This window comes from Mustela putorius, unplaced genomic scaffold (assembly GCF_011764305.1).
Source record: "Mustela putorius furo isolate JIRA1106 unplaced genomic scaffold, ASM1176430v1.1 tig00000095_pilon_pilon_pilon, whole genome shotgun sequence".
Lineage (NCBI taxonomy): Eukaryota > Metazoa > Chordata > Mammalia > Carnivora > Mustelidae > Mustela > Mustela putorius.
Genome location: NW_025421280.1, coordinates 22740888 through 22756290, shown reverse-complemented (window position 1 = coordinate 22756290; position 15403 = coordinate 22740888). Strand labels below are relative to the sequence as shown.

General features: G+C 41.7%; 1 protein-coding gene and 1 pseudogene across 3 annotated transcripts in view; one reads left to right on the top strand and one right to left on the bottom strand.

Annotated features, from left to right (window-relative positions):
• Window positions 1-2774: 2774 nt before the first annotated feature.
• On the bottom strand, window positions 2775-4112 carry LOC123392121 (annotated as a pseudogene).
• Window positions 3873-15403, top strand: part of ARIH2 (ariadne RBR E3 ubiquitin protein ligase 2) — a 50108-nt gene continuing 38577 nt past the window's right edge. For 2 of the 3 annotated variants that reach the window (XM_004760702.3, XM_045080196.1), the window contains exons 1-3: window positions 3873-4012; window positions 7163-7222; window positions 9100-9443. In XM_004760702.3, coding sequence (XP_004760759.1) covers window positions 9195-9443 — 249 coding nt within the window. In that variant the 5' untranslated portion in view covers window positions 3873-4012; window positions 7163-7222; window positions 9100-9194. Of the gene's footprint in view, window positions 4013-7162; window positions 7223-9099; window positions 9444-15403 lie in introns of those variants that run through there. The other variant, XM_013060617.2, reaches the window with a different exon arrangement.

Here is a 15403-nt window from a genome sequence, read left to right as displayed (position 1 = left end):
ATTGAATGGACAACTGAATATATTGAATGTGGAGTTTAGGGAATTGGGTAGGGCTAGAAAGAAAAATCTGTTAAGTCAGCATTGTGTTGGAGGTCCTTGGGCAGAGACTGGATGAGATTACTAGAGAATGAGTGTAGTTAGAGCAGAGGATGAAGACAGAGTGACTCCATTCCCCTGTGCGGCACTCCTCACAGTGATTTCATACTTATTTCATGATTTCTCTGATTTTTTTCATCTCTTACTAGACCAAAGCTCCAAAGCTGCGAGGACTGTGATCTCCTTCCCCCACCATTATATCTAACAACATGGTGCCTGGCCTTCAGCTGGGCTCAAAGAATCAAAGGCGTTAAGAGGTGATTTGGCAATACGAGCATAGCAGTTGACTCACAATTCCACTTCTAGAAATATAACCCCAAACGTGTTCAGAGCCATGCAAGAAGAAGTATATCCAAAGGTGTTTATTGTGACATTATCTCTAATTGTGAAAAACTGGAAACAGATGACCTGCAAAGGGAGCATGGTCAATCTGTAAATCTAGATATATGTGTAAATGCATAGGAAGGATCAGACAATGGTAACAACCCCAGATAGGGTAAAGAGAGTTGAAGTGAGTTAATGGGAATATTCACATGTTGCTATCAATAGTTTTTGTTAATATTTTACAACTTTAATATATCAATATATTAGTTGCATAATTAAAATCAATAAAGGTGAAGGTGAAAGCTTGTATGTATAAGATCCATATATGTAATATGTGATGGGACAGATTATATTTTCCAAAGATGGCCACACCAACATATATCCCATTCCACATGTTTTTCTTACAATGTGATACGATGTTGGTTTTCCTCTATCAAGGGTGGGGCTTCGTTTCATTCCTTTGAACCTGAGAGGACATTTGCAACCATTTGGGCCAATAAAATGTGGTAGAAGTAATGCTGTCTGACTTCAAAGGCTAAGGTATAAAAAGAGATACAGCTTCCACCTAGCTCTATTCTCTTAAAGCACTTGTCCTTGGAACCCTATCCTTGGAACTCTATCATGGAAACCAGACCAATGTGTAGAGGCCATGTGTGTATGTATTTTGGCTAACAGATCCAGCTAGACCCCCAGCTGACAGCCACCAAAACCCACGGAATATATGAGCAAACAATGCTTCCTATGATTCCATCTCCTAGCTTTTGAGTCTTCCAGCTGACATCCCAGACACTGAGGAGCTGAGATAAACCATTTTCACTGTGACCTGTCTCGATTTCTGAACCACAGAGATCATGAGACTTTTAAATATTTCACATGCACACATATTTTGGAAAAGTATATGTATATATAAACATACACATTTCATTTCTTATTCTTATCACTTAAGAGTACATAAAAAATACCTTTCCTGGGGTGCCTGGGTGGCTCAGTGGGTTAAGCCGCTGCCTTTGGCTCAGGTCATGATCTCAGAGTCCTGGGATCGAGTCCCGCATGGGGCTCTCTGCTCAGCAGGGAGCCCACTTCCTCCTCTCTCTCTCTCTCTGCCTGCCTCTCCGACTACTTGTGATTTCTCTCTGTCAAATAAATAAATAAAATCTTTAAAAAAAAAATACCTTTCCTTATTAATAGATGCCTTAGTACTGCATCATTGCTAATGGTTTTCTTTATTGTATATTTTACCATAATTTAACAAACTATTACTTTTGGACATATGCTGTAAACGTTCCCTATTTGAATCATGATTCCAAAGCACATATATGTGCACATATTTTTATGATATCCTTAAATATTTGTTTCTTTAAAAGATTTTATGTATTTATTTGGCAAAGAGAGACATAGCAAGAGAGGGAAAACAGCAGGGATTGTGGGAGAGGGAGAAGCAGGTTTGTCATGGAGCAGGGAGTCCGATGTGGGGCTCGATCCGAGGACCCTGGGATCATGACCCAAGCCGAAGGCAGACACTTAATTGACTGAGCCACCCAGGCACCCATATTTTGGCTTAATTCTTAAATCTCTATTTCCTGGACAGGAACTGCCACTGGCATTATTATCAGCCCAATAAATGGTTATGTAATACAGTAATATTGAAAACACGGTTGTGGGCACCTGGGTGGCTCAGTGGGTTAGGCCTCTGCCTTCGGCTCAGGTCATAATCTCAGGGTGCTGGGATCCAGCCCCACATCAGGCTCTCTGCTCAGCAGGGAGCCTGTTTCCCCCTTTCTCTCTGCCTGCTGCTCTGCCTATTTGTGATCTCTGTCAATAAATAAAATCTTTGGAAAAAAAAAAGAAGAAAACACGGTTGGATCTGTGCCCTTAAGAAACTCACCTTTTGGGATTCCCAGGTTGTTCAGTCAGTTAAGCATCAACTCCTGATTTTAGATCATGATCACAGGGCTATTAGATTGAGCTTCTGCCCAGGGTACAGCCTGCTTAGAATTCTCTCTCTCTCTCTCCCTCTTTCTTGCTGTCCCTCTCTAAAACAAACAAGCAAAAGCTCACCTTTAGTAGAAGACAGGTGAACAAATATGGATAATACTTGTTCATATTTGTTCATATGTCAAGCACATATGTTCATATGTACATCCATGTGCTTGACATATGAACAAATTCTCTATTTTGCAATGCAAATAGTGGTACAGAAAGTTTCCTTTTGTTTGCTGGAGAGCATTTATTACCAGTATACCAAAATGAAAGCTTCTACTTCAGATTTCATTTGCAAAAAATATACGTTAGGTCTTTTCCTAGTATCATAATTTAAAGGAATATGTTTCGTGAAGACAAATGAAAGAAGCACATTCAAGTTTAGTAGACTTTTACTTTGTTAACATATATACAATTCGTAATCCTGAAATTGTTAGTCATTGCTATTGATTTTCACTCCAAATTTATTTGGGCTTTCTAGGATTTGTTTCCTTTTGCAGGAGGGAGGATTTCTAGTATTTGCGCCTTATTTAGGTACATGCTCTTAAACTGTTAGCTGAAGACCATGTATAAGAAATACACGAATACACGCATGAAGCAAGAAATAAGAACTCGTTACACACAGATTCTTTGCGTATCCGTACATACACGACTTGTGTATGGGTGGAAATAGTTTGGGTTATGCGAAGACTCGCACAGCCAGGATGCTCCGTAACATCACCCGCTTCACCCTCGCATTTTCACTGGTGCAGCAGCAACCTGAGGGAGTCTCCAGGTCTTTCTATCCACAACACTTGGCAACAGGTCCTAGAAGGAACTGGCAGTCATAATGACGCATACTTCCTAAACTGCTTCTAGAAACCGTGTAGCAAGGCAAATGTGGAATTGAAGAAACGAAATCACGATTCAATCTTGGATGATGAATGGGAAGCGGGAGACCTGGGTGGGCCAGGCCGCGGAGAGTAAAGGGAAAGCCCGGCCGGGTCTGTGCGGCTGGGGGGCCACCAGGCGGCGGGCTGAGAGTGCAGGCAGAAATTCCCGGGCCGGCGCGGCGACCTAGAGCCCCAGTTCTTCTTCCACCAGACAGCGGCCGGGAGACAACGGTCCTTTGGTACTCCATGGACGTCAGCATGTCTGCTGTGTGCACTACACTCGAATACAGTGAAGCGAGCAGTCCATCAGAAAAACGCTGGTTAAAATTATCCCGGCGGGCGGTGCCAGCGGGCGAAAGCCGGAAGAGACGCCTTGACCACTCTCCAATAAGCCGGCTCCTCTCCTCCGCCGCCTCCCGCAGCCGTGGGCACTAGCCGTGCCAGGTCACACTCAGGATCGCAGTGCTGGACTGCAGTGAAGCCCGGGCCAAGGGACGCTATCACCCAGCACCAGCCCGCGACCTCGGCGACCTCGGGTCGACCCCAGGCCGGAAGTGACGCAACTGCACTGAGCACTTCCGGAGCTGCGGAGACGGCTCCACCGGAGGAAGGAGCGCGGGCCTTGACCGGCGTCGGCCCGTAGTCTCCGCCGCCGCTTCTGCGCCTGTGTCTGAAACCTCTGGCCCGGCCGGACCCGGTCTAGTCCGCCCGGGCTCAGCGGCCGCGGGCTGCGGCTCCCGGTAAGTGTGCGGCGCGGGTCGCGGCCTTGTTTACCCCGGCGGGCCGGGGAGGGGGGGTTGCCTCGTCGCGCGCCTCCGTAGCCCTACCGGGGCTCCGCCTTCATCGCCTCCCGCGAGGTCCCGGTGCCCCCGGGCGCTGGGTCCCGGTCTCAGCACCCACGCCGCTCGCGGAGGGGCGGCTGAGGGCTACGACAAGGCGGCGGGCGCCTGGCGTTTCGCGGTTTTTCCTTCTCCTCCCGTCTTCCCAGCTCCGGGAGAGGTCGGAGGCCAGTGCCTCTCACCGACCGGCGCCGGCGCCTCTGGGCCCTCCCCACCGGGCGCGCCGGGGATACGCGCCGCCTCCGGGGCCCCGCACTCTAGTTATCATTCGGAGCCCTCGCAGTGCCACCCGCGCAGTTAGTTAACGCTCGCCTGCGAAGGGTCCCCCTGCGCGTGGGTTCGGTGTCCTCGCGGCTGTCCCTGCGCCTCGGTAGAGCTGGGCCGTCGTCTCTCCGGACGCCGCTGTGCTAGCCGCGGGAGAGACAACCGTGTTGTCGGATGACTTCACCTCTGTACTGATTGTTGCTGTCCCGTAGAACTTTCTGCCACAATGGACATATTCTATACTTTTGTTCTTAAGTAGGGTAACCACTAGCTACACGTGGCTGTTGAGCATTTGACTTAGGGCTAATGCGACTGAAAACCTGAATTTTAGGGTTTTGTTTATTTTTTTTTTTTTAAGATTTTGTTTATTTATTTGACAGACAGAGATCACCTGCCTAAAGAGGCAGGCAGAGAGAGAGAGAGGAGGAAGCAGGCTCCCTGCTGAGCAGAGAGCCCAATGCGGGACTCGATCCCAGGACCCTGAGATCATGACCGGAGCCGAAGGCAGAAGCCTTAACCCACTGAGCCACCCAGGTGCCCCCTGTTTAGTTTTAAAGTTAAATTTTAATAACCACACGGGGCTAGTGGCTACCATATTAGACAGGCTAGTATAGTGTCAGGTTTTGAAACTAAGTTATTGGTTCTTTTTTTTTTTTTTAAGATTTTATTTATTTAACACAGAGAGAGAGATCACAAGTAGGCAGGGAGCGGTCAGGCCGCCCGCTGAGCGGAGAGCCTGATGCGGGACTTGATTGGAGGACCCTGAGATCATGTCCTGAGCTGAAGGCAGAGGCTTAACCCACTGAACTACCCAGGGGCCCCGGTTCATATTTTTAAAGTGCTAAGTAGTTTTCTTCAGAGATGTATCCTTATTAAATGACCATTCAGAGCCAAATGTTATGTCTGGAGTAAACATCTTCAGACTTGCCAAAAAGTTTTCTTGTCAACTTTAAACTGAGAGAGAAGTCTTCAGTTTAGATCCTTTAGCCCAGGGAGGGAGGGTGTCACGTCTCCTCAACATGTGACTTTGGTTCTGGGGGAAAAGTAATTTATATTACTCCTTTTTTGTTTGAGGTGGAGGGATAATATTTAACATCCAAAGGAAATCAGAGCATTGTCATTAGTTCTTTTAATAAGGCAGTGACATTCAGGCCCCTTCAAACAATGTCAGCACTCTTTTGAGTATAATTAGGGATATTAAATTTTGAAAAGATTAAAAATTAAGTTTTTATTTAAATCTGGACCTAGAACTCTCACCAAGTATGAAATGACTTTCTCTTTTTTAGAGGGGAGTATGAAGTTTTCCCCTGCTTTTTGAGTATTTAGTTAGTGAGAAGCCTTTGGGCAACATCTAAGTTCAAATCTGGGGAGAAAGCCAGAGAAAGTGGAAACCTTGGTCTTCTGTTTGTTGTGATTCTGGAGGTAGCTTTGTGGATAGTATTAGGTTCTCTGGAAGGGTGGTGGGGAATTATAAATCCCTGTAGCCAGTGGATCTGGTGGAAGTATTAATTCTGGGTTGCTAGAACTGTGATCCTGGCAAGTTACTTAACCTTTCTGAACTGTGGCTTCCTCATTTGTAAGAAGGGAATTATAGCCACTTTGTAGGGCTGTGAAGATGAGAATGAGTCAAACCTAAAATTGGCCTTCATTAAATGAGAGCAAATATTGGTAGTGAAATACTGTAGATGGGAGCAGTATTTATGAATTTTATTTTCCCAGTAAGCAATATCTTTAATAAAAATACAGGTAAAAGAAAAAAGACATTAAGGGGCGCCTGGGTGGCTCAGTGGGTTGAGCCTCTGCCTTTGGCTCAGGTCATAATCTCAGGGTTCTGGGATCAAGCCCCGTGTGGCCTCTCTGCTCAGCAGGGAGCCTGCTTCCCCCCTCTCTCTCTGCCTGCCTCTCTGCCTGCTTGTGGTCTCTGTCAAATAAATAAAATCTTAAAAAAAAAAAAAAGATTTAAAAAAAATCAATTGTTCTTTACTGTTTTAGAAATAACCTTCCATAATCATTGTTTAGACCTTGATTTTCATTTGGTTTATATTTATTTGTCCATGTTTGAAGTATTTTTTTGGAAGTTACAAAGTTTTAGTTTTTTGAGAAATCCTGTAGTATAAAGAAATAGACATAAGATTTCTAATTGAGTGAGCAAATAGTACTTATATAGTCTTGCATAGTGAGCTCTGTATCTCTGAGCAGGTCAGATGACCCTTGAGCATGTCAGAAGAGAGGTGACAAAGGGGGATTAATATTCCCTAGTGGGTATCCTATTGGGGACATTCTTTATTTCAAAATAATTCTTTCATGAGTAAGTGAGATCTGAAATACTGGCAATATTTGTTGTTAGATTATCACCGTGGAAGTTATTTTATACTAAAAATTTCATTTTAAGTCAGTTGCAATTTACTTTGTCCACTTCTGTGCAACATTTAGGTTTGAAATTGTGATAGTGACTTAGGGAATCTGAACCATAGGCATAAGGTGGTGGGTTTTCAAACTGAGGGAGGGAACTGGGTATCTATTTACATCACCAGTATTCTAGGTTAAATTCTTATTAACTGTTTACTTTGAGCACTTTGTTTTTTAGAAGGCCATTGAACTCCTCTTGTTAATAACTTTTCTCAATATAATGGTATACATGCTTCTGTGGGACTTAAAATAATTTCATAGTTACCCTGCTCCCTTGCTGCTTATCCTTTTAAATGTCTTCACTTGTTAAAAAATAAATTTGCAAAACCAGGATACCAATGTCAAAAATATAAATAGAATTTTCTCTTTTCATTTTAGATGGAAATTATATGACAGACTATTTGGGGTGACATCTTGAAAGATCTTCAAGAATTGCAGGTATTTTTAATTTAAAGATTAACTTTCTCCTGCGGGAAAAGTACTATAGTTCATTTGTAATTAGGTGATTCTGCCATATAAAACAATTTGTTAAAAGTCAAACTGAAAATATTAGTACTGCTCTCATTAATGTGATTTTTTAGAAAACTGGGCATTTATGGTTAGCATGTCAAACTTAGATTCACTGATGATTTTTTTTTTTTAAGATTTTTATTTATTTACTTATTTATTTGACAGAGAGATCTCAAGTAGGCATAGAGGCAGGCAGGGTCGGGGGCGGGGAGAGATTCCCCACCGAGCAGAGAGCCCAGTGTGGGGCTAGATCCCAGGACCCTGAGACCATGACCCCAGCCGAAGGCAAAGGCTCTGACCCACTGAGCCACCTAGGTGCCCCACCGATTCACTGATATTTTTATATTAAAAGGGGTTCTGTGGTCCTTTACCTATTCACTACATGTTCTTTTTTTTTTCCTTAACACATTCATTTTAATGTATTTTAATTTTTATTTTTTGTCTTAATGATGGTTGATTTTTTTGAGAGATTCTTTTTTTTTTTTTCCAGATTTTTTATGTATTTATTTTTTTAGAGCAAGAAAGCTTGCCCAATGAGACCAGGGGGAGGGGCAGAAGGAGGAGAGAATCTCAGGCAGACTCCCTATGGATCTCAGGACTTTGAGATAATGACCTGAACCCAAATCAAGAGTTGGACACTTAACCAACTGAGCGGTCCAAGCCACCCCCTTGAGAGCTTATCTATTTCAAATAGACTTCATGTATACTTTTGTATTTAATCTAGATTTAGTTATGTAAGTTATTTATATACCATCTCATCCAGATGCTCTTGCATTTTAAAGTCTTATGAGTTTTTTTTTTTTTTTTTTTAAAGATTTTATTTATTTATTTGACAGAGAGAAATCACAAGTAGATGGAGAGGCAGGCAGAGAGAGAGAGGGAAGCAGGCTCCCCGCTGAGCAGAGAGCCCGATGTGGGGCTCGATCCCAGGACCCTGGGATTATGACCCGAGCCGAAGGCAGCGGCTTAACCCACTGAGCCACCCAGGCGCCCCAGTCTTATGAGTTTTTACATTTAAATCCCTATTTAAGAGATGCCTGGGTTAAGATGTCTTGTCTTCAGCTCAGGTCATGATCCCAGAGTCCTGGAATTGAGTCCCAGATAGGGCTCTTTGCTCACTGGGGAACCTGCTTCTCCCTCTGCTGCTGTCCCCCCACCCCCGCTTGTGTGGTTTTCTCTCTCTCTCTCTGACAAATAAAATCTTAAAAAAATTAAATTACTGTATAATATTGTTTCTTGCAGATGATCATTTGAAATAGTACTTGTATAGAAAAGTTAATGGGTATTTGCCAAAATTTTCTCTGTATATTTATAGCTTTCCTTCTCAATTGGATCAATTTCTTTGTGTTGAATACCCCTTTAAGGAATCAGTAGAATCCTTTAAAACTGAAAAAATCAGTTAGGGATTAAGAGATTTTAAATTTTGGTAATTCAGCCTTATGATTGCTTCCCTGGTGGGCCTTCAGCTGTGAGATGTGCCTCTTTCTTAAGGACTCCTATGGGAAGGATAAGTCCTTGGAAATTTGACCCTTTGACATGGAGTAGACAGCCTTCCTGACTCTTTCATTCCAGGCCCTTCATGTGAAGTTACCATTATTAGGTGCTTCTGCTCCTCAAGAAAAGAATTTCTCTTAGATAAGCCTGGGCAGGGAGATGATGATGATGTTTCCTATATGATAGGAGAGTTGGAATAGGCCATAATGGTGATAGGTCCAGGCTATACTATTTTGATTCTTCAATGGTTACTGTTATAACTTCTTATAGTGAAAGTAAGTAACATTTATTTTTTTCTTTTCCTTCCTTAGAAGACAAAAAACACTAATGCATTTGAGAAAGTGGTAAAGTTTGGGGGGAGGGGAAAAAGCTGCTTTCCTGATCTGCAACTTGGCTGGATGCTAAGATGTCTGTGGACATGAATAGCCAGGGGTCTGACAGCAATGAAGAGGACTATGACCCAAATTGTGAGGAGGAAGAAGAGGATGAGGACCCTGGGGACATAGAGGACTATTACGTCGGAGTAGCCAGCGATGTGGAGCAGCAGGGGGCCGATGCCTTTGATCCTGAGGAGTACCAGTTTACCTGCTTGACCTACAAGGAATCTGAGGGTGCCCTCAATGAACACATGACCAGCTTAGCCTCTGTCCTAAAGGTGAGCAGTGATGTCAATTCCAAGTATAATTCCCCCAGTTAAATCTAAATACAAGCTTTTGCTAACTGATGTCTCCTCCAGATTGATGGAATGAGTGGCGCTGTAGTGAAACCAAATTTAGGACATGTGTTGGATTAGTTGAACCCATTTGATGCTTTACTTTGTTTTCTAAAATATGCATATTTAAGGCCCTCAAATTCCCAAGTTACTAAAAATTAGGAACGATGGAGTAGATTCAGGATAGACTGGAAGTACATAGAAGCAGAATTATGTAGATTAACATGGTTTCGGTAAGTGAGTCTTATGAAACTTAATGAGGTAAGATATGATTAGCCTCAGAATCACCATCCTCTATACCACCGTGTGTGAGTTTCTGGCAAATGTCTTGAGAGGTACCCAGGATGTGCCTTGAGTCATCAGTGCCCCTGGGCTAATTGAATTCCATTGTTTCATGTACTAATGTTGGAAGAGATTTTAGTTGGTGTTTCCTTGATTTGGGAGGTATTTTATGGAAATTTTAAAGAGTTGGTTATTCCAGCAAGAATCTCATTTTTACCACTGAAATTAGCTTGCTTTTCAATCTTGCACCTCAGGCCACTTTTGTCCTTACCATGTATGTTTTGTGCTATGCAAGACTAGTACCTAGTACACTCACCTAAAACACTATGTACAATAATTATTTTTATGTTCATTTAGACAATTTCCCAGCATGTTTCTTTCTCCTCTAATGTTGGCCATTATGTGAAAGTGGGGACATTTCTCTTATTTCACTGCCCTTCCTTCAAGAACTGCTATATGGATCTTGTTATCTGCCTAAATCGAAGGTCAGGGGAACATAGGCATGATTTCAACCAAATGATTTTCTTGTTGGTATTTAAATGGAAGTAACTAAGGTATGCCATGTGTGATTTCTCTAAAAGCTGCCTTATCTATTAGTTTAGGGATTTTTTTCCCCCAGGTGGTCAGCAGAGGCTCACTAATACCTTAGATTTGGATACTCAGGGCTTTATTAGCAGCTAGTGGGAAGTTGAAATCTACAGCTTTTTTGGTGACTCCTTCCTGGAAGGGTTGCAGACTTCTTGTCTTGTGGTCAGTAGAAAACTTTGAAGAATGGAGACCCATCGGAACCTCTGGATTTGGGATTTCTGCCCCATAGCTTTAGTAAAGCTGCTGGGACCTGTGTTTCCAGAGGACATTTCTGTGGTAGAAAAGACATCATATCTCTTCTTCACAGTGCACACACCTCTCTGGTCAACTAGTTTCTTTTGCTTTAACCATATTGTCAGGTTATGCACAGTGTTGGTATTTAAAATTAGAAAAGGTATTGTCAGGTGTGTGGCTGTGTGTTGGCTAAGTTCATCAGATGTTTCATCTATGCATAAGCACCCTGTTTCCTCTGTGCTACCTTTCCTACCCTTCTGGGTGGGCCCAGATACCTGTCTTTGTTTTTTTTTTTTAATTGTGGTAAACCATACATAACATAAAATTTACCAATTTTACATTTTTCCTTGCTATTAAGCTGATACAGGGTTAGGCCCCTGGAAAGTCTCCCCATAGAAAGCCCTCCCTTTCCTCCCTTCGAGTGCCTTCAGAGTCTAGCTTGTACTTTTCCTGGGTAGCCTTCTTGACATTCCTGCAACACAGTGGTTGTACCGTCCTTTGTTCTCAGTGCCTAAACATTACAGCTCCTGTATATACTAGAGCACATTCTGCAGTCTTTGGACCGCTTACGTTGTTTAACCTTTTCATGTATTTTCGCATGATCTCCGACTAGATTGTCACTGCATAGAGGACAGAAACTGCTTTATACCTTTTCTCCCCCATCATTCCTGTCACAGTGTTTCATCCATAGTAGGTGTTGAATAATTTCTTGGATACTGTGAATTTTGTCAGCTGTTGATGACAGTAGTGATGCTGTTCATATGAGCCAGATTCCGTAGTCCCCTACTGTACATCCTTCTCTGCTGTCAGGAAAAGGCATCATTCTGACCCTCAAAATCATGAAAAGAAGGAGTAAAACAAACTTGGTATAGAGATGAAGAAATAAAAAGAGGTGAAAGAAAGTTGAAACACAAGGAAGGGGTGAAAGAGAAAATGAGGCAAAGGGGAAAACAGTCCATGAAAATTTAGATCACGGTAGAAGATAGATTTTTTTTCCCCCTTCCCTAGGTCTCACTGAGAAGCATGCTAATAACCATTTTCTTTCTGGAGCTGGGGAGCAAGGGTTCTGGCTCTTTTGGTGGCTTGGCTATGCATAAAGGGACTCAGTGGTGTTTTAAGTAGTTTGGGAATTTGACCGAAGAGGGTAGGCAAAAACAGCTTGGTTGAGACTAGAGAGGGAATCACATACAGTCTTCCTTTTTCAGGCTGGCTAAAAACTAACATTTTCATTTTTGTGATTAATATTTTATGAGATGAGAGGGAATAATTTTAAGTGCTGCGTTTACGGAATGTTGTTTATTGGTGCTTTGGCTATTCTAGCTCCCCTATTGCATGTTTATCTGAGAGTAGAGATCAGTGGTGATCATCCAGATTACTACTGATGTCCCCCGATGATCCTGGTGTTGTTTGTACAACTCTGTGACATAATTGAGATATTTAATTCTTTCATATGATTTAGGTGCTATTTGGCTGGTAGGAAATATGATGTGTATGTGGTTTAAAGTTAGAGCCATATGGAACAGTCATTTATGAATGAAAGCTAAGTTTGAGGACTGGCTTGACTTTTTCACTGATTCTCATGTCTGTTTCACTTGTTTTGTTTGTGTGTTGGCAGTTACCTATGGATGGGGCATTGTCTGGCATAAAATTAAGCCTTTTGTTGTCTTTTGAGATTTGATGTCTCTCAAATATTAAAATTCCTATTGTCTGGGACACTGGGTTTTTGGTTTAGTGAGGGCCCCTGGTGTCAGGGTAACTTCCTATACATGTTGTAAAACAAGTCCTTGAGTAAGATCATTAATTGAGAAAGGAAAGTGTCCAAGAAATCAGATTTAAGGGCTAAGGATAGACAACAGAGAAAATGAGTATCTGTTATTGGGGGGGGTAGGGAGACTACTGTGTTCAGATAATGACAAAATGGAAGCTTTGTATTTAGAATTAGCTATCATCTTATACAGATAGGATACAGTTGACCCTTGAACAATGATGGGGACTAGGGGTGCCAATCCCCAAACTGCCAAAAATCCACATATAACTTTTGACTCCCCCAAAACTTAATACTAGTAGCTTACTGTTGACTGGAGGCCTTACCAATACCGTAAACAGTGAGCACATATCCTGTATATTACGTGTATTACATACCAGATTCTTATAATAAAGTAAACTAGTGAAAGAAAATGTTAAGAAAGTCATAAGGAAAAGACATTTACAGTACTGTATTGCAAAAAAATTGTGTATAGGTGGCTCTGTGTGATTCAAACCCATGTTATTCAAGTATCAACTGTAGTCAGAGATTAGATGATTGTCAGGTGAGATATATTGTAGGAGGGAGAAAATCTATGACAAATATTTGTCGTGATTGTGTAGGTCTTTATGTCTTAAGGAAAGTCTTTAAGGAAAACAAAGCTAACTTTAAAACCCTGTCTTTTCTTTTAAAACAAAAACAAAAACAAACCCTATCTTTTCATATGACACTCACACGAAGATTATTTGATTATCTTACAGATGAAAGAGTCCTTTTCTGGTAATAACAGACATTTTTATTGCAAAATATGTAGTAGTTAGCCAAGAAGAATTTTGTTGTTCAGTGAATCCTGTTTGTTACTGCTGTTCTGTGAAACTCCTGAGGCATTTGCTATCAAGCTGCTCAGGAAGGGGCTCAGCCCAGATAGCCCAGGTTGGCTTTCATTGGTGATGGGCCAGAGGAGTCTCCCCCATGCTACTCTCTTCCTCTCAGCAGTGTGCCAAGGGTGTGGGCAGGAGAGGAGGAATGTGGTTCAGGTCCCCACCCAAATGCATGAAAAAGGAGAAGTAGTAGTCCACTTTGGGCTAGATCCAGTCTAATGGAGCAAAAGTGAGCTCTCTGAGCTTTGTGTTGCAGGAGAACCTTGAAGTTGGAGTAGAAGGGCAGTGCAGGTCACAGCAGTCAAGTCCAAGCCCCACAGATCGATAAGCATGGTGATGGGAAAATTATGTTCTGAGCTAGAGCAGGAGACTAAGAAGTAAGTATAGGTTAAAGGGAGTAAAATGTGGAGGATTGTGAATGCAGCCTGGGGTGTCTTTACTATTGGATTTTTAAACTTCTTCATTGCTGAACTGCGCTGTTCACTTCTTAAGCCTTGTGTTCCTTCAGATAGGATTGGAGAAATAAGCTGGTTATAATGAGTGTTTTTACTACAGTTCTTGCTTTATGAATTGTATTAACTGCAGTAGAGGGGAAACTTACATAGAATACTTCATTCTGCCACCCTTTTGCTTAAATTTATTTTAAAATCTAGTGTTTGATATTCAGCAAAATGTGGCTGGAAAATCTTTTATGATTCTTCTTCTGTGGATCGTTTTTCCCCTTTGTGGATGAATCATAATTAGTTTTCAATGCTTCTGACTCCAAGTGCAGAAGTCTTTATAGTCTCATGTTCAAAACAATCTCATTTCTATACATTTGGTACTGATAACATGAGCAATTGATGTTTTTCACAAAATACCTTGTATTTAGTCTTTCTCTTAAGTGGCACCAAGTTTTTGTATAATATCTGGAAAAGACTTTAATTTTACTTATCATGTCAACTTTATTTTATCCTGATATAGTGGGATTTTAGACCATTTTTATTTATATATTTGTTAATGGTACTTGTTGTTTTATTACTATTAATGGGAGTATCCTCAAGCTGGGCTTGGTAACACTGAGTATTTATGCTGAGCAGCCATCTGATTTCTATTTTTATGACCTGATTTCAGATTTCTTTGCATGCCTGTATCTCAATAGAATCTAGATTAAATTCCTGTGTTTCAAATAGTTGGTTGTTAGTGAGTGTGTCATACTTCATGATGTTTAGTCTGGAAATCTGATGTGCATTTTACTGATGTACAGATTTATTTTTAAAAGGGAGATGAAAAATGTCCAGAGTGACGTTGAGAATTACCTAAGTACAACTAGTGCTACAGTTGTGCCTGTCTTGCCAGTTTAGTAAGGTTATTGTCATCGTTGACTTTGTTTGCTCACTGTGCACTTGGCACCACACGCGTTTACCGCCTTCCAGAAAATAAGCTCGTAATCAGATTCAAGAGCAGCTTTCATTCTAGTCTTTTTCTTGTACTTTCACATTATCATACAAACAATGCATAATCAAGGGGTGGTCTTATTTTATTTCAGGATTTATTTATTTTAGAGAGAGAGCACGCAAGCAGGGGGAGGGGCAGAAGGAGAGGGAGAAAATCCCAAGCAGACTCCCTGCCGAGGCCTACAACAGGGGGCTCAACCCCAGGACCCTGAGATCATGACCAGAGCCAAAACCAGGAGTCAGCCACGGGGTGCCTGGGGCTCAGTGGGTTAAGCATCTGCCTTCAGCTGCCTTCAGTGTCTGCCTTTGGGTCCTTTGGCTCCCTGCTTAGTAGGGAGTTTGCTTCTCCCTCTTCCTCTGTATGTCCCTCCCTCATGCTCTTCTCTCAAACAAATAAATAAAATCTTTTTTTTTTTTTTTTTTTTTTTAAATAAAATCTTTAAAAAAAAAAAAAGTCAGGCACTCAGCTGACTGAGCCACCCAGGCGCCCCCTTAAGGGGTGCTTTTAATCCTACATTTGTGTTCTAATCCTTAACTTATTTATATTTAACCTTTTATTGTTGAGGTGTTACTATAGTATTTAAAGAAGAAATATCCTTCATAATTCCTTAATCTAAAATAAAAGTTTTCTTCCTTGCTTATAGTCCTGCAGGTCTTACCCAAATTTATACATAATATTACTGTGCTTCAATTCATTCATTTAACCAATATTTATTAAGCACTTACTGTGTGCCAGGC